Raw genomic sequence first — 20,273 nt, 5'->3', positions numbered from 1 at the left:
TATTGCAATAAGTATTGCATGTAAGTATGTAGGGTCAGTTCATGTGCCAATGTTAATGCACCGGGCTGATGATCAGTCAGTCTGGGCGTGAATGGATCTCCCTCTCAACAAATAAAAGCCGATTTCAAAAGGAGTTTTAAGAGCTGATAACTGACATCCGGGGGTCTGCACGTGCTGCCAAACGCGGCGATTATCGCGGCGACGCACGCGACTCTCCATCGGAAATGTGGGAGCTGGCGGAAGCCCGCACTACTATTAATGTTACTACTAACAGTGTACACCCACGGTGCAAAATCGCAAATGGTATACCTTGACGCGTCAATACATCGGCAAGTAAATTTGATCCGAAGTGTGATAGAGATCGTTGCGAATGTAGATTAGGGATCGCCCGATGTGCGCGGTCGCCTGCGCAGCAATCAATGCAGTGGCGAAAGAACGCCGAATATGATCGAGGATTAGTGGTGCGAGAGCCACGGTGCGAGATGGCCGTGTCGTGGTACGCTGTGGTGTTGCTCGCCGCCACCGTTCTCGGGGCGTCCATTGCGCGTGAGTTGATTTTTTTTGTTTACAAAATATGACATTAAAATTTATCTTCAGTGTAATTTGCATTTGTTTCCCTTGATAATTTTGTAAGTGACCGTTACAATTCAATTTAACTGCGAATTTAAAAACAAACTGAAGGAAATTCGTAAAAACACCGACGATGGTGACAACCGGTATTTACCTTAGGTTATTCAGCGAAAACGATCCAGGAAGCACGCAAATGGAGTGACCATGAGAAACAATACCCGTGAATTTTCACAGTGATTTCTACATCGGAAAAAAATACATGTGTGTTTAATTAGGTACCTGATGATGACACCAACATGTGATTGTGAAAATAAACGTAAACAGAGTAGATCAAATGTAATACTCAGGCCCACTGAGAGCAAGCCTTAAGATATTGATCTTAAAATATTTTTATATAAAGAAACTACTTTTTCTCTGAAATTGTCATTTGTAACTCTTGTATCCTGCGGATGCAGCGTACCTACTTTTAATGTTATGTATAATATATTGTTTAATTAGTATTTAGGTAGAGTCTTCACTTGTCGTAAGTATTTTTTATGCAAGCCATTCACTAGCGACTTTGTTATGACACAGCTGTTGTAAGAAGAATAACTTTGCAAGAAAAATAAGTTAATTAAATTGAGATAATAATTATTATTACCTTTCGCGCAAACCCAAATATTTAAATCTACTTACTTAGCTGACGTTATCGCATCGTATCGCTAAAATCTTTTAAATGTACTTTGTTTGCCTAAACATCAATATCATTGACATTGTAGTTAACGATATTGAAGATATTTTCATTCAAGAGTAACTCTTTCGCAACTTTATCAAGATACGGCAGTTTCAAGGCAAATGTGACCAAAAGTATCGAAATAACAATAATTTAAAAGATAGCGCCGGTAACCTATTTTTCAGTTTTTTTTTTGTAGGTAACTGATATGTCATAATTGGTGACTAATTTGGTAATAGGCATAATTAGGTAGTAGAAATTAGAGTAGTCCTAAATAAAGGTAGTCGTATAAATATTACTCAATACTGATCAATATCTGGATTGCTGGGATTCATGAAAGGATGGAAGTGTTAATCATAGAGTCGAGCCTTGACTGGACCCCAAGTCATAAATGTTTGTATTCTTAGAAGAAAATAATTTCACTTTAAGCTACCTTTTTACCTATGCCGCTGAAAAGAATCTGATGAAATTGTGCAGAAAAAAAGGTAAACAAAGAACTAAACAGGTCGAAGTAATAACTCAATCGCGGGCACTAAGTAGTTATCAAAATACTTAATCACAACGGAATCGGAAATATTTCTGTAGTTCAGGAAGATATCGTCAAGTGTGAAAGTGCATGCAGATAATATCCACATATTAGTTGCAGCATCGGCCATGGCGAACGCGGAAGGTGTACTGATTGTGCAACACGTTGCGTGTGTTATTCTAATTACTTATTTACTGTGATGGCGGACTGATCAGCCCTTGTCGTGGGCACGAGAAGAAAAGTGAGCAATTACATGCACGTTTAGACAAAGCAGTTTAAATTTGAAGTACGCGTATAATACCACAGAATAATAATAAGTACTACGTATTCAAAGAGTGATCCTTGAATAAACCTAAAACTTTACAGGATCATGAAGAATAAAGTAATTTCTTAGAGAAAAAACTTGAGAAAACAGATATTGTCACATACCGAAGTCGTCGAAGTAATGACACAATGTTTGTTTGACAAAATATTTTCAGCATAAATAGTGTACCTACGAGTGGCATTATGTTATAAAATACTTTTATAAAGTAATCATGTAATTACAACGAGTAAAGGATTCATCTTCATAATACTTTAAATTGCAATGTTTACTTTTACTTAATCAAATGCTATATAAATAGTAGAATCGATTAATTGAAAAGTACTTAACCAGCTTCACTTTTCAATAACTTTAATCAATATTTGTAATTAATTGTACAAATCAGTAGAAACAGGCGAGATCAAAGCAGTAAATTGATATTAATAGAAGTTGCTCGCAAACTAAGTAATGTAATTAGTTTCAATGAAACATTCTTGTGTTATTTGTTTTACGCGTAATAACGAAAACGCATAGTTGCGTTTTAGCATCATCGCAAACATTTTCATTCTAACGGTGTTCATAATTATTTACATTTTCAGTGTCATTGCCATCATCATTTCCACAGGCCACTACCATCTTAGTCTGAAAAAAAGGAAGACTGTATTTGCAACAAATAGTAAATTTACAAAACATATTATATAATATCACCTTCTTACTTCTAATCCCTGTATTCCTAGTCTAGGGGTATTTCTTCTTAGTACTAGGTAACATTTTTATTCGATTCAAGATCGTTATCGTTTCGCTACGTCAGAAGAATCACAAGGGTGATATTTGCGACCAAACTTAGTGGTAAAGCTCTGTAACTATAGTAGGTTTTTCCTGATAGGTATTTCTCGGAACAAAGCAGTATCAATTTACAGTTGGATGTCTGTAAGACGGTCATCTACCCACGAAATATCCCATGCTACATAAATATTCATATTTCATTACATTTCAGTGTCAATGGTCCCATACAGCGTGCCCCCATCGGACACCACGCTAAAATCGAGCCGAATCATACGCACACTCAAACGTGTATGTACGTACGTGCACGTGTCAGATGCACGAAACCGGTCGATGGTGGCACATAACGTGTAAATACATTTCCATGTTATGCTAAGTCTAGAAATTCTTAAGTGTAAGCATTGTCATAAAAATGCAATAAAATTGGTAATAATGTTCAATATTTGTTTATGTTAATGGAGACAATTTCAATAACACGTGGAAGATATAAAATTGGTTCGTAATTATCATTAGCGATGTTATTTTATTTTTATAATTTATTGTTATTTTTATGACTTCCAGTTACACTTAAAATGTGTCCTCTAGACTTAGCAATATTGCACCTATAATTTGGTGGATGGTAGCACTTAACATTCTATAATGAAAACATAAGTACGAGTATCAATTTTTATTTGATTACGGTAACAAGTACTAAACAACCATTGAAAAGGAAGGAAAAAATAGGACGCCTAAAAACGTCAATAATTCAGTACATTTCTTATCAACACATCGATAATCATGATTCTGGTGGTGGATAACCCTAGAGGAAAAGTCCTAAATAATTTTAATTTACTATTTAGAATTCTTATAAATTAAATTATTTTGGTAATAAAATGAGGTTAACGGGATTCTATTGTCTGTATGTTCTTTAGCTGTAAAGGTAGGTTAGAGATTTTCTACCTTACTATTACTTAACTATTCTGATATAGCCCAAAGTTAATCCGCCTGTTCAAACTGTCTTAAATTTCCCCAACAGCGGAGAAGCAGGCCCTAGAGAACTCAACGTGCGGTCGTGTCTGGCTCACAGTGCACTCCCCCGAGATCCGACAAAACGCGGGGCGGAGGCTTCTCGACGCATTGGAGCTTAACTGGGACTTCAATGGCTGTTCTAACGTTCCTAGACAGGTAAATAAAGGAGTTAATAATAGAAATAATAGAGATAGCGACGATAACTGGTTACTAAGTGAAACGGCAGCGGACTGGCTGATTCTGAAATCGAGGAACGCTTGTTGGCAAACCAACTCCTAACACAAGCATATATTTTGGAGGGGTTAGCAGATATAAGTTGTTGCAATTCACGAAGGCGAGTGAGCTTTACATGTGTGGTGGCTCGCTACTGTTCGTTTTTCAAAAGTTTTGACAGACATTACACTATCGTTATGTGCATGTACACGTACACACACAAGTAAAGCTCGCTCGCCTTTATGAGTTGCAAGAACTTATAATTTAACGACAACTCTAACTTAGTAGCAACCTTTAAAAAATACTTTAAATGTAGCAATCTAAAGTGGCAGAGAGTCGACCTTATCAGACGCAAAACCGACCAAAGGTGGATCAATCGGGTTCTTGAATAGAGATCACGGCAAAAGTAGTGTAGGACATACATGCTTAATGAACCGACGACCTCGAGGAGATATCTGATCAGCGACTGGTTAAAAAAAACTAGAGATCGTACTTTAATAAATTAATATCCTTGGACATTTTACACTGCGCCTCAAGTCCCAAACTAAGCAAATCTTGTACTAGGTACTTTGTAGCGTAGGTATCTTCCGTCCGAAGTGGACGATGAAGAGAAAAGTTTAAATAAAGCTTAGGTTATAAGTAGGTACTTTTTCTGCTATAGTGATCGTCATCACCTTCTAGAAATTATATTATCTAATCTAGGCCAGCAGTCCATTTATTCTACCACAGCTCAGTAATCTATCATTAGTATTTGGTATTCATATTCATTTATTTATTGCATCACATGTATTTATAATAGGTACTGGTAGGGTAAACATATTATGGGCCCTGCAAGGGCATTGCAATTTTACTCGTATCTACAATAGCAAAATAAATGAATCATTGATGACGTTATAACAATTTGGAATTTAGTTAAAACATTTTAAGAACTGTTGTGTACTGGGCCGACACACTTTTTTATAAAGTCTCTCATAAATTATTTTCTAATAGGTAATTATTATAATACTTATATATAATAAATATTACTGTATTGGTATTTGGAACCCACTTTCGTTTATATTTTCAAAGCTTGTAAAAGCTAATTGACACAGAGCTTTTATTTACATTTTCCAAAGGGGCAAAAGCATCATCAAAACCTTTTTATTATTTTGTTGATTTTTACGTTAATTAATAAAGCCCGCCGTAATTACAGGGATCCACAACCTGATTCGGCAAAACAGATTACTACAAACAACGTTTCGGACACGGCAATTAAACTAATCTATGTATTTCATGCTCATTTGTGTGGACACGGGCATTACAATAAGGCCTTGCTGTTTTACATACAATCTCTATGTAGATTGTAGATCCTAACAATGCAATGGTTTGAGCTTTATTTTATTTATAAACATATTGTTTGTTTGTTTAAAAATACCCAATGATTCCTTAATGCATTGTAATTTATTATGGTAATTGTCGTAAATTAACAACATTTAAACGGTTTCCAAAAGCTAATATTGAATATTTGAGAAACGACATTCCAATATTTTTTTTATGATTTTTCCGGGTATGTACTTGTATAATATACTTAGCTATTTTAAGCAAACGAAGGTACCTTTACATTGGAAGGACGTTTCTCAAATAAATATTGTTTATTTTTTTACTGTTTGTTTTAGTTTTATTAATTAGTGCTCATAAATTTCGTAATGTGACCAGGATATATGCCACGATGATGTAATGTTTTTAATTTGAGCGTTTTCTATTAACTTTATAAAGTTATAATTAAATTGATAATCTCTTGACGCGTTTTTTAATAACGTTATTATTATGTCTAAATAAAAATAATGATAACAGTTTCTTTTTAAAATCAACACTTCGTTATCATATTATTATACCTATTAGTTCCAGTAAAAGAATAGCAACATTGTATGTGCATAATGGTCGGCATAAAGAAAACTTATAATCCGATAAAAGGTTATTTGATTTTTTATTACTTATTATTTGTTTATGTAGTTACAAGTATAAGTAGGTACTTGTATGAACTAAAACTCTCCATCAGAAACAGTCATGGGTACCTTAAAAGCTTCAAACTAATTCGTAGTCCTTTAAATACATATTTTTAGAGTAAGACTATATAAGCTCCGGAGTCGTGCTCCTGCAGTGGTAACTAAATAAATACTTAAGGTGATGATGATGATGATAAATAAGCTCTGAAACAAAAAAACAGGAGCAACTAGGCTAATTCATATCACTGAGCGTTCAGAGCTAATCCTTTTTGTTTTGCATTGTCACCATTTTTAGACTATAAATATTACGTTATGATTTTCACTACATCCATCATAAACATATACGCAGTTCGCTAAACGACGCACAACACGGCTTATTATAGGTCACAGATCATGCCAATGGTCTCCCGCCCCTGACACCAGCGCCGAATCATCTGATTGAAAACAATAATGTCATTGTACCACGTGACGTCACGCAGTTAAGCCAATCACGAGCCATTCTTAACAACATCATTGCAGGATAAAGTCGCATTTCTCGACCAAATCTAATAAATTATATCGCCTTCCTCATTATGGTACAATTTTTTGCGGTTGATGATTACGCAGAGCGTTCAGTTTGCGACGTACTTTGTCATATTGTCAATAGGTGGAGTTATTTTTGTTTTATTTAGTAGGTACACTTGCACCTACGTCCGGTTATACGAATAATTCACATGAAACCTGAAAAAGTGGTTTTTACAAACTAAACCATTATGCATAACTAGGTTTTTACAAAGTTACCCTTTTAATCATTTCAGGTTTTTATCACCTGAAATCGTACTTGTAAACATAACCTACATATCTATAAATAGTCTTGTATAAAAAAGGTAAATAGGCTGCATGACTGCATTCTATTCTAAGTGCCTGCATAAAATTACATAACCAAAATCAATTTTCTTCAAGCCAGTTGAACCACTGTTTGGACAAACTATTTTTTGTGGCAAACTCTACTTTTTGTTCTGCAAAAAAGTTTTCTGCATCGTTACATATAACTGACCTACTCGTTGGCATCAATTATTCAGATTTAGTGAGGCCCACTATTCAGGCTTATGTAACGCTGGACGTGACAAGAGTCCATTGAGTTTTTATTCGCGGCATCACCATTCATTGTGCTGCGACCGATGCGTTACGACACGTAACATTCAAAGTACAGGCCACAGAACATAACACTTACTACCTAGTTGCAAAATAACACCTAATACATCTTCATAAGACACAACAGTGTTAGCATGACGTGCTATCAGTACGTAGTATCATGTTCGTACAGTCAACACGAAACTGTTCCGTATTGCGTTAACCAACGGACGAGTAAAACAGAAAGATTTAAGTGCAAACCACACGATAGTATTCGTAGTAAATATGTAGATACTAATTTTATCCAATAAATCAAAATCTAATATAACTCTTCGATACAAAAAGTGCTCGCACAAATTAATTTCATACAACGTTGTTCGACAAGGAAATTTTATTTAATAAATATAATCGGAAATATTGGATACCTAGCGAGTAAAGCAATTACACCTGAGTGTCGTAGCGTGCGTATCTTTTAAAAAAACAATAAAATTTCCCATTTCATTTAAAACGAATACCTACCTATCATGTTTTCTTTATGTTAATTACAATATTCTTCTTATATTTTTCACAGCTCATTTAAAATTATCTATGTTTATTGTTACCACTTAACGCATGAAAGCCTCATTTACGTTTTACATTGCAAAATCAAATCATTTTCAATCATCAATGAATATATGAATGCATGCACATTAGATTGACGTCTTATGTAGGTAATTTGCGTAATTCTTTCTTAATTACATAAACGCTGTTACATCCTGTATTTAACTTCCCCGTAATTGGTAATTAAACTGAAATAAACATATTTTATGGTGGTGAAATAAACTTTATCAAAAAATACTTATAGAACAAAAACTTTATAACAAACCATATGAATCATGTTCTTACTGATTGATGTTCGAAGGATTTTAACACCGATATTCAGGAACGTAACGTTAAAAAATAAATTACAATCTAAGAGAACTTTTTTCAGCAGTCGGCTAATGTTGATTATTAAATTACGATCATCTATTCGTCATTCATCATTCATTAAAGTTATGTTTAAAAAGAAGAACGGTCATCTGTGACCCAGACCCGACAGAAACGAGACATAGGTACCTCAGTTTTTTTGTCATGTCTTAATTAGTTAAATTATATATTTTTTATATTCGAAATCTATGTTTAACACCAAAATATTACCCTTTGTTTTTGTTCAGGCGTTATAGAAAAACTAATACAAAATGCCTATTTATCACCAAAATTGGTAAATGTATGTACCTAAATGTCTATTACAGCTGCTATGGAATGTATCTAGGTGACCTGGAGATACAGCCGGATTATACAGGATGGAAATGATAAGTGATCTCACTAGATAATTTCTAAACTATAAAAGATATCAAAAAACTAGTTAATGATCCTGAAAGTGCTTCATGAGCTCTGTCAAATCTCAAATGGTCAGACGGGTCTGGGTTTTTTTGGTATGGGGCGTGACAGTTCTTCTTAAGTGTTTATAAAAATGTTTCAATATTTCTTTCACAGATAGGCCTATTCGAAAGTAGGCCCTCATCATGGGCTAATGCCTTAGAAATCCACCAAGTGAACTCGGCGGACGGGTTCGTAGTCACGGAGGTCTCCTTAGGCGAGGCCACGCTGCCCGGGGCCTGGTTGACAGGCCCGGGTCAAAAAGGCCCACAATGCCTGTGGCCCTGGATCGCTGCGGGAGACAACGAAATCCAAGCCCACAACTGCTTGAAGATACAGCCGACGTGGATGGAGGACCATGCGTAAGTTTAGATTTTGAAACTTTGGATATATCTCCTGAAAATGTTTTTATAAATAATGATAACTATGCTATTAAAAGACAAATAAACACAAATCATACACTTGAAGCTCATATTCATGTCATTTTTGCTTAGAGGAATTCAAAACTGCAACTGCATCTTAGTTAATTCAGTATGCTAACAACAAGTGCATGTATAGCTATCTTAACAAATAGTACCAAAAAATAGATTAAAACTATAGGTACCGTATAAATGCTCTAGTAAGTACGTACATTTTCTGGCTGCTGACAGTAGCTTTGTAACTTTCGTATTAATTTACGTAAGAGTATGTTTATCCTATAAAAAAGATGTCGTATTTTAGAAGTAAAATTACTGCTTGGAAAAAAGTTGTGTAATTAAACGAGGCCGTATTACTCTTACCTCTGAAATTGTTTCTAAGAAACAAGGAGGGTGGATAGCAAATTATGTAACTGTCGGACGTCCACTGTTGGACGTGTCGACATTACAACATAGCAATTTAAACTATAATTGTACCCATAACGTCTACATCTCCTAAGGCACAAAGGACTCTACTTGTCTTTTTTAGCTAATAAATAATTTGTAACAGTTTTAGAACACATGATTATCTCTCAGTAAAGCAACGTAGGTATCGACTACGACTGATTTAGTTTATCCTCACCAAATGAAACAAACTCATTAGTCACATTTTAAATAATAAATAAATAAATAATAAATAAATAAATATCTTTGGACAATCTCACACAGCGCCATCTAGCCCCAAAGTAAGCAATTAATATGCTTGTGTTATGGGTGCTAGCTTAACGGATATACTACTTATATACTTTTTTTTTTTAAATACATACATATTATACATAGTAACACCCAGACCCGTCACAGAAATTAAAATTCATCATTTCAATTTCTGCCCGGCCGGGAATCGAACCCGGGACCTCTCGGCATAGTAGTCCGTTCTGAACCACTACACCAAACGGCCATTTTACACAGAGGAAAGATTAAGATCCTGAAAAAAACATAACATTATGGTCGCTTTAGCGTACCTACCAGTAACAAGACTGAGTACATATTTTTTCTTAATTTCCATTTTTCTCAAACATTTTTAATTTGTTTTATTCAGAATATTCAAATCCTTTATAATTAAAAATTCGTTTAACGTCGATGTATTGATTGTAGATTACTTTACCATTAAATAATATTAAGAGCTTAATAGTAAATTCAGCTCTTAATTATTCAAAATACCGTCATTTAGTCTCCACTGCAGAAGCACGACCCTTTGTAATTTAGTTACCAGGTGGGGCAAATGTTGGCAAAGGAGTGGAAGTAGTCTCTCGTATTCTGGTCTCACCCAGACTTACAACAAAATAATATTCAACGAATTATGTATTTCTTGTTCCTTTTTAAACTACTGTGTGCTTACCATGAGTTTACGTTAGGTATGCTCGCTAGCGAGTAGTTACGTCAAAAAAATCTATGAAGATTTTATTTCTTAAAAGTAGCCGCTAGGGGCGCTGCACAATATGTCATACATTTAATGTCATTTTTTTACGCAGTCGATAGCGAGCACACCTAACGTAAACTCATGGTAAGCACACAGTTCTTGCAACTCACGAAGGCGATTCAGCTATACTTGTGTGTGTACGTGCAATACGTGCATGCACATAACGATAGTGTAATATCTATCAAAACTTTTGAAAAACGAACAGTAGCGAGCCACCACACATGTAAAGCTCACTCGCCTTCGTCAATGAGGGTTTTCGCGTATGAAAAATCCGCCAGATGGCAATACGTAGACGCGAGGTCCAAATGTTGCATGATTGGTTATTTTTGACATGACATTGACAGATATGTCAAATCCACCAATCACGCAGCAGTCAGACCCCACATCCACGTCCCACCATCTAGCGGATCTTTCATACGCGAAAACCCTCATTGCAACAACTATAAGCCTAGGAGCAGACCACCGATTTTTCGTCGGCCGATAGTTTAGTCGGCCAGTTAATTAGTATGGACACGTATGAAAGTGCGCACATTACACCGATTTGGTATCGGCCAATTCATCACGCAAATTAAAATCGGGTACAACTATCGGCCGACTAAAAATCGGTGGTCTGCGCTTAGGTTAAATATTTGTTCTTCACCAGGAACCAAATCAATCGCCTGCGCATCGGCGAGCTGGCACTAGCTGGAACCCACAACGCCGGCGCCTGGCGGTTCAACACTGAGATCAGCACCGTCGCTCGAGACAGCTTCGTGCTGTGCCAAGACCGCTCCATCTGGGCGCAGCTGGTGCACGGCATCAGATACTTCGACTTCAGGATTGCGTACTACGAGTTTTATACGAACGAAGACGATAGGTGAGGCTTTTCACATTGATTATTATGTAAGAATATTAGATTACTGTGTAGATTTGCTAACTTCCTACAGCGAATGAAATCATTGCTTGAATTTGTTATTTTTATAGGCACATGGATAGTTTTATACAAACCTAGACTGTCGTAAGAAACATAATAATAATGTTTATATCTATCCCTTTGTGATCTTGGCAATACCTGAGATATTATTAAACAATTAAATTATTAGCCAGCCATAGCCTAAAAGGTACTGCAACAGAATCACCTCTTTTCCTGAAACAATACAGACGATTACGATCAAGTTTGAATATTTTAAATGCAAACCTGTGATTTGTACAAAAATACGGCATTGATCAAAATCAAATAACTTTTTAAGGCATGATTTCGTGAATCGTACGTGTACACGAGTATCATGAACAATGTCGTAACTGTACTTGAGTTGGTATATCAAATTAACAATAACTATTGTATTTACATAACACAATACTTATGTATGTATGAAAGTTATTAACGTTTCAAATGCTCAATTAGTATTGATTACCGAATGTCAGTACACTATTTTAATATGTTGGTCATAGTGATAGTTACGGTAAAATATACATAACTATTATAATCGCAAACCAGTCGAAAAGTGGTCGCAAAGCCCCTTTTTTGTATGGAGTTTTGACGGATTCGATTTTCGATTCGATCAAAAAGTGCGTTTTGTCTAAGGGGGCTGTTTATAAATGATTATTCCTACTGTCACGGTAACGCAACGTCACTTTACAAACAAAGAAAATATATGTAGAGCCTGGTCAACAGCTCGATGGTCATAGTTGGCCGCTCTAGTGTTTGTTCAGAGTTAATTGTTGTTATGACATCGTTTTTTGTCTCAGTTGTGATTGCAACTGGAATTACCGTCCCAGCTAATTTGGATATGGTATAAGATAGGATTTGGTTATTATTATACCACATAACATAAAGTGAATTTTTAGAATTTTTATAGCTGAGTTCGCACCTTTCTGCATGCATTGGGTAAACATAAGCTGGGTTGCACCATCTTACTTTAACTTTAACAAACGTTAAAGTCTGACAAACTCCATACAAAAAACACCGGTTGTGATTAACGTAGCTAGCTAAAGTAAAGTGGTACAATCTCAGATCATAGATCCCTTATATGATCTGAGGGTACAATTCAGCCATAGCGAACATAATAAGATACTTAAATAAATTTTGAGTGAATCTCCTCAATAGTGCGGATAAAAACAGTATCTGCTAGGTTCCCTACACATTATCGTATGTCATCTCAAAAAAGTTATCTAGAGACTACCTTAAACATAATCTTGTGAAGTTTTGTTTGCCATAGAAACTTAAACTTCTTTGCGTCCTCGGTCGAGCAATATGCATAATATGCATGCATATGCATTCAGTTGTTATGCAAGTTTGTACACAATCCACTGGCAACAGACAGCGCGTAACTTTAAGATACGGTTCATTTGACTAAACTAATACCGCTCACTAACTAACTAATGACCGAGAAGTAACTGGTGTTGTTAAACAATGCATCTCAATTTAACGTGTATCGTTTTGTCGTACAATTTTAAACGAACATCACTTATATAAATTACAGTTTGTGATTGTTTTTATAATTTTTATTGTTATTACAGTTAGGTAGATAAATATTGTTTATTTTTACGATATAGTTATTTCCCATTCGTAATTGAATTGAATGTTTTGTCTTTAAAATGATTCTTTATCGTTTTCAGGTATTGGTTGAACCACAACTTAATCCGAGTCCGTCCACTTCTACCTCTATTGCGAGAGATAAGGACTTTCTTAGACAGTACTAAAGAGGTAAATATTCATTACGTTACTAAGTATTTAGTTATTAACAATAAAGCTTTAGCCAATAGAAATGTTTTAGAGACTACAATTTATTTATTATAGAGCTACCCACTTATGGTAAGCTTACCGACGAAACTTATTTCTACATAGTCCCTAGTAAGTGTTATACTGGGTCTCCAACTGATATTCCTTATAAACTTCCCAAGACACTTAATTTAGACTGTAAAGAGCTTTAAAGCTTATGATCGATGATGACTGTAGAAAGTTAATGATTGTGAAGTCCAGTTCTAAACTTCTTCAATGTCTATTTCCAGGTGATTTTCCTCGACGCTCATCACTTCCCTGTCGGCTTCTACCAGCAAGACGGGACCCCCAACCGGGCGGTCCACAACGGTCTCTTAGACCTGGTGCGCCGGGAACTGGGACCCCACATGGCAGACGCCAGGGTCTTCGGCACCGGGGCCGGGACCAGGGGACCCACTCTGCAGTCGCTGATAGACGCCGAGAAAAGACTAGTCTTTAGTTATGTCGACAACGCTATCGTTGCAGGTAAGAAGACCTGAGAATCGTTAATCTTCTGGTCAATGTTAAAATAGGAGAGCAGCTAACGTTGAGGTCCCATTTTTATTTAGGGTCCGGTGATGTGGCTAATTGTAATTGTACTCGAGAAAGATTTACATACAAAAGTTTAATAACCTTATAGAAGTTAAATGCATATTTTTATTTATTTATTTATTTATTTATTTTATGGAAAACAAACAGCATATATGCATTATTAATAGATGAGGCGGTTAAAAGATCAAAAATGCCTTACATAGTTTTCACAAATAGCATATCAAGATACAATCCAAAACAAAACCATTTAGCATGCAGTATAACTACAATATATGAAAAAAGTTAAAACAATACAGAAAATACCTACTAAAGCCATACCAAAATAGCAGAATATTAAGCAGTAAACAGATACTTCAACTTTTCACCGGGAGAGTGCTAAGTAGTGTCGCCAAAGAATTCTTTATTACTATTACTCACAATATCCGCGTTTAATCGTTATTATACGAGTAGTATTGCATCACGCTAAAGATGATTCAAAAGTTTATCGTTTGTCTGGCAAATCAATCAAATACGTTTCATTTATTTTAATAATCATTATGCTTGGTCGTACGTATGATAACCTCTACAATCTTTGTTTACAAGAATACTTACGCCATTCCGTCTAAGATTCTTCGAAACACAAAAGCGGATAATACATGTATTATCTTCTTCTGTTTCCAGATAACAACTGGCTGTGGCCGGTTCTGCCTCACCTGTGGGCGAACACAAACAGCCCCGTGGAGCTGTTCCAGTACTTAGACCAGGCGATCACGGTGTCGCCGCAGCCGCACGCGCGCTCGCCCATGCACTCGGCCATGGCGCAGACCACGCCCACGGTGCTCGACATCCTGTTCCTGCGCGGCTCCCTGCGGGACAACGCCGACGCCGTCAACCGTAACGTCACCGCGCGCCTCGCCTCGCGCTGGCGGCAGCACGCCAACATCATCTCCAGCGACTTCTTCCTCGGCAACGACGTCGTCGACGTCTCCATCGCGCTGACCGTGGAGCGCGCCGGCCGCTTATGACGTCACCGCGTACGCCCGCGCACCGGCGGCCTTCACGTGCGGACCCGCGCTCGCGTCGCCGGGGCCGCGCGCCGCTCGCCCTGGCTGCCGCGCCTCCAGTCGCTCCGAGCCATACTCACCGACCGACTCATCAAGCCGCTTCCTGATCGGAGACATCCGCCGCCGTGACACACTGCCACATTCCAATAACGCGGCGGACAATAGTGAGATATCGTTAGGTACTTTTATTTATAGAACACGTGAACTAGTCCATCGTACCTCCAAGGGACGGGCGTTTTGTATATAAAATATACTTATTTGTTGTGCCAAACTTACTAGGTTTTTTATTTAATGCGACGGAATGAAAACAATCGATTATGTGACACCTTTTTACTTATCATAAATAAGATACAGCAGTATTGGTAAACAATAAATAATATCTAATATTACAATAAATTGTACTTGCGCAACAAACGAGGTAGATTCACCGTGCCCGAAGGCACAAAAAGAGTTTATCTTAAAATATCACGTGTGCGGAGCGAGCAGCGGCAGGAGCTCGGCGCGGCTCATGCGCGACAGCGCACGCGCGTCCAGCCCCATGGCGGCCGCCGCGCCGCTCACGTCCAGCCCGAAGCTCTGCAGCAGCGCCGCCAGCGCCACCTCCTCGCCCGTCTTCGGGTCGCGCAGGCGCGGGCACGAGCCGTTGCACTGCGGCCACGAGCACCGCTCGATCAGGCGGCGAGGCGCGCAGCCTCCCCTCGGGAACCTTCCCCCGCCGCCCAGGCGCCGCTCCCAGCATTTGATGGCGTGCGGAAGAGACACGCCCGAGACGTTGATCGCGAGCCACTCGGGCCTCGCCAGCGCCCCGTGAGCGAGACACGCCGGGGCGAAGGTGGCCCGGACGCCTTTTAGGCTCGCGCGGATCGCCGCGCCGGTCTGGTGCACCGCATCCCACTGGGCCCTCGTGCGCGGCGCGCGAACTCCCTCGGCGGCCAGCTGCGCCGAGTCGAACAGATATTGGAACACGAACAACGGCGTGCGAATGTAAGGATACAGTCTATAGCCGAAGTAGCACAGCCAGGGCTTCAAGGAGTGCTTCCGGGCGCACGACATAGGGGGGGAGCCGCGCCACAGGGAGTGGCCGAGCTTCGCGACGGTCTCGGCGGGGACGCGCCGCGCCCGAGCGGGCCGGTCCAGGAACCAGCCGGAGTCGGAGAGCACCGCGACGCGGACGCCGTGGGCGCGCAGGGCGCGGCGGGCGGAGTCGGCGTGCAGCATGACCCCGGCGCCGCCGGCGCTGGAGCCGACGAGCAGCAGGCGGCCGGAGAGCCCGAGGCGGAGCAGGTCGTCGAGCACGGTGCGCACGATGAGCGCGCCGGCGAAGGCGAAGGAGGCGTTGTGGCGGCGCGCGCGGGTGCCGGCCCACATGTCGCTGGAGCAGTAGGGCAGCAGCACGTGGGAGGAGGCGTGCCAGAGCGGGTTGGCGGCGGGGTCGGCGGAGAGCAGCGCGGGCGCGCGGCGGGCGCGGGGCCAGCGCGCCGACGACATGAGCGCGGGCCGGCGCCGCCAGCGCGCGCCGCACGACGCCGCGTCCCAGCAGTAGCCGCCGCCCTCCAGGTACACCACCCAGTGCGAGCTGTCGCTGCCGCGTCGGATGTAGTAGCTGCAACACCGAGGAAAGACAAAGTCACGTACCTATTTTCAACGTAAAGTACTATTGTTGCCAATTAGGAAGGAAAATACCTACAATATGAAGGTATTTATGCACATAAGAGAACAAAAATTATCAAAAGATCGCTTTGGTTGTCGTTTTCTTTTCTATTTATTTTCTAAAATACTTACAAACTTATATTATCTTATGATATTTTGCTTGTTATAAGCCACAGGAACATTGAATGTAGTTACGTATCGTGGTTAGTAATAACATCAATTGAAATCCTTTAAGAACGCAATAAATGCTTGTTACAACTTACAACTACGTAACAAAATGCTTGTTATAAATTACTGTGAACAAACATGCAATTACAATGCAAGTGCGCGTGAGCTTGGGTTTAGAATTTATTTTATAATTATTGTTTGCATTAACTGTTTTAAAAATGTTACTTGTCAAAATTGTTAAAATAATAACACCTTTACATTTAAGTCACCTGTACAAAGGTTAACTGGTTCGTACAAAGTAAGAAAACAGCACTACCCGCTGTGCAATTACACAAAACGTTTATTAATATGCGAAGTTACTTTAGCTTTTGCGACTTGTTATTGAAATAAACATTGGTTCTATGTTATGTTAACGACGCTGTTAAGACACCGCCGCATAAATAATTATGTAAATTGCATTGGTTTTCAATTCTAAAAGCTACTACTACGTCTCCGTCAGCTTGATAACGTGAAAGTTTGCGCAAACGACTCTACATCGAGAACTGCTACGTATGTATACTTATTCTTTAACATAGACTTCTAGCAGCTACCTTAAATCCTTGTACAATCAACCAGATCGAAACTACTTAGTTTTGTTATCAAATTGCACTTATTCAAGCGCACATGTGCAGTTTGTACAAATTCTTCAAAGTGGAGTCGATAGGAATATAGGTACTGCATTTTGGTTGCAAAATCGCATCTATTGACCTCAGAGAAATATTAATTTGCAAAACAATGCTGTGCTTTAAAACAAGCGATATTCCAATTAATGTCTTAAACTTTCGATTTGATTATGAAGAAAACTTGAAGCTTATTGTAAAAGTTTTCCTTTTGTACCTATGATACAGTGTACAAATGAGTAGTGGTAAATATTTAAATTATTAACATTTCTAGAACATTAGTTGATATATTTAGAATATTCATACCCCGTGTGTGACTTTGTACCTAAATCATGAGTTCCTCTTTCCTACATAAATTAAAGTTATCAACGCTTACTTAGATAACAATCGCGGCTACCGCAAGAAATTGGAGTACGAAGAAGTAATTAATTATGGTAATTAAGTAGGTACTTATTAAAGACGGGAGAGAATTATTATAAAATGCTTTAAATCAACTTAATATTATGTGCTTATAATGTTATTTACTTCTTGCCGCTGAAGACCTAAAGTTAGCATCGGGTTTAACTTAGCATAAATACTTGTAATATGCAGTATTCGAGAGTTTTAAGTGTTATTTACTATACTGCATGCATGCTTATGCAATTACCGTTTTGTATGGAGAATTTAAGGATGACACATTTTGCATTTTTTTATTTGTAGAGGCACTAACAAGTACATGTAAAATTAGATATTAAAAGATCTGGAGGTAGAGCTATTCTATTAATATTTATAAAAAAGAAGAACTCTACACCTTGAAATTTTTATTAAGTAAATAGCTATTGAATTACAGAAAACACAAACTCATGAAAATTTTAAAAATAATCATAATAGTCATTATGAATAGGTAAAAGATCTAAGCATTATTAGCAAAGATTCCCCTTGCTTTGAAAATAGGAAAGATTCACATCGTTTCAAAGACCTAGATCATAATAAATATTATTAGGATATTAGTACATACCCAGCAGGAGAACCATCGTTGCACGTGAGCGAAGAGTTGGACAACCACACCAGCTTCAGACTGTCTGGCGGAGACGCACTCACGGTCGTCAGTACAGCCTGGATAGATAGAAAATACTTATTAGATGCCTAGGACTAGAATTTTTAGCCTAAGGCCCAGAACAGACGGTGAAACGCAACTGCAACGAAACTGCAACTTTCTAATGATTCTGATGAATGAAACTGAAACTGAAAGTTTCAAACTGGTCGCGTCATGTGTGGTCTCTCAACGGACGCTATGGCAGAAACTTAGATGCAACTCAAAAGTAACTAGCAGTTGCAGTTGCATTTCACCGTCTGTTCTGGGCCTAAGTATGTGACTGACATGAAATGTAGCTTTCTATTGAATGAAAGAAAGAAAGAAAGATACATTTATTACAATGGACATCACACAAATACAGGCAATTACATAGACATGACAGTGGCACATAATAATGGAAGATATTAGTAAAAGGATTGCTGGTAGATGCTGTAAATCCTGGCTAAACAGGAGCTGCAATGGTGGTAAAAAGAGGATTACGCCCGTATTCACAAACATTACTATGAGATCTCACAGTGCGCGTGGACGCACAGGGTGACACACGAACCAATCATAGAGCTCTATTAAACGCTGTGCGTTCGATTTGCTGCTTCACTTAAGCAAGCATCGTTTGTGAATATGGGTGTTAGTCCCGTTTGGTGAAAGAATGTTTTAAATCAGTTCAATATAAATTGATACTACACTTTGATCTTAGCCAAAAGGCCGAGAAGCTATAGTTTCAGTAGTTCCAGAAACTTCGTGCAAACAAACTCACATACTTTACTTAAAATACAGTTACCTAGGTAACCTACCTACTATGATGTATAATAACTCAATCAATCGAGAAAAATCATACTGATTTCAATGGAGATATTGATGTAGAGCAAGATTAAACCATTCTTAATATTTAGGTCAATCAATACATTCACGAATGTTTAATAAAATTTTCTATCTTTAGCTTTAAATTTAGATACCTAATTTGAGAGTTTTTATAATGTTAATCTTTATGATCAATTACGAACAGCTAGTGATTCAATTACTTACATAAATATTGTCCTAGTTGAATTTTTTTTTAAATTTTCAATTAGTAAGTCATCATATTTAACGCATATTTCAATTAAGCTAAATAAAGTGATTGCTAATTTACATTACAACTAACTACATATTTAAATAGTCCGATTAATATGTCCGTAGAAAATTAATGCATTAATAGATTAAAATGACTGCAATACATTTATTTACCAGACTTGAGATATTTATTATTATTTAAAATTAATTAGAACTCGTATAGATAAATCAAAGACTATTATTGTATGAAGTAACATAAATACAACTATTTATTTGTTTTTCGTAATAGTTGTTTCCGTTTAAAAAGTCTAAAGCTCCACCATCAAAAGCTCGCGTAATTTTCCAAGTAGAAAAACTTGAAGCTTTAAATGGCCGATTTTAGTTCGAGAACTTATTACAGGAAATCAAAGATTAATTTAATATTATCTTTCATGATCTGTGATTTGTTGATGACGACTTACGATAGAGAAACCTAGGACATTTAAATTATTTAGCTCTCTACCGTTCCTACATACATTTCCGCAAGAGTTGTAAAATAAGTAGTTAATTAATTTACTTAATTTTCGTTATCTAGTTATTAGGTACCTACTTATTGGGACTATTTAATTAACAAACATTAACAAAGCTACACTTCAGTCACGGATTACCGATACTCTGAAAATCACTTTTATTGGGAACCTCAACGAAGCTTTTGCATTTTATATCGGAAACTTCAGTCGTCACTCAAAACAAGGCACTGTAAACACTAACAAATACACAAAACAATGCGTACACTGAGTGTCCAGGCGATCCAGTTGCGGAGAGCCGCCCTCATCACTCCCGGGCGAGAGGCAGCGTCGGGCGGTCGCGGTCGCG

The 20,273-nt window shown here is 38.0% G+C and overlaps 2 protein-coding genes and 1 pseudogene across 3 annotated transcripts; 1 reads left to right on the top strand and 2 right to left on the bottom strand.

Annotated features, from left to right (window-relative positions):
- The first annotated feature begins 417 nt into the window (after positions 1-417).
- LOC135076187 (uncharacterized) lies at positions 418-15,094 on the top strand. Of its 2 annotated transcripts, XM_063970661.1 has the most exons (8): positions 418-546; positions 3,107-3,187; positions 3,908-4,056; positions 8,727-8,971; positions 11,128-11,340; positions 13,083-13,170; positions 13,476-13,710; positions 14,437-15,094. In XM_063970661.1, exons 1-8 carry the CDS (start codon positions 420-422, stop codon positions 14,778-14,780), a joined length of 1,482 nt encoding a protein of 493 aa, XP_063826731.1. In that variant the 5' UTR covers positions 418-419; the 3' UTR covers positions 14,781-15,094. The 2 variants fall into 2 exon arrangements, with proteins under 2 accessions (XP_063826731.1, XP_063826732.1); XM_063970662.1 differs by lacking the exon at positions 3,107-3,187 and having other exon boundaries at positions 420-546.
- A 105-nt stretch (positions 15,095-15,199) lies between these two features.
- LOC135076188 (palmitoleoyl-protein carboxylesterase NOTUM) lies at positions 15,200-20,273 on the bottom strand. Its single transcript, XM_063970663.1, has 3 exons — positions 20,191-20,273; positions 18,294-18,391; positions 15,200-16,422 (listed from the first exon to the last, which is right to left on the bottom strand). The coding sequence occupies exons 1-3, from the start codon at positions 20,230-20,232 to the stop codon at positions 15,285-15,287; spliced, it is 1,278 nt and encodes a 425-aa protein (XP_063826733.1). The 5' UTR covers positions 20,233-20,273; the 3' UTR covers positions 15,200-15,284.
- LOC135076397 (U2 spliceosomal RNA) lies at positions 19,013-19,085 on the bottom strand (annotated as a pseudogene).

The sequence above is a fragment of the Ostrinia nubilalis genome, chromosome 11 (assembly GCF_963855985.1).
Source record: "Ostrinia nubilalis chromosome 11, ilOstNubi1.1, whole genome shotgun sequence".
Lineage (NCBI taxonomy): Eukaryota > Metazoa > Arthropoda > Insecta > Lepidoptera > Crambidae > Ostrinia > Ostrinia nubilalis.
The sequence above is the reverse complement of the archived record's forward strand: the minus strand, read 5'-3'. Positions and strand labels throughout refer to the sequence as shown.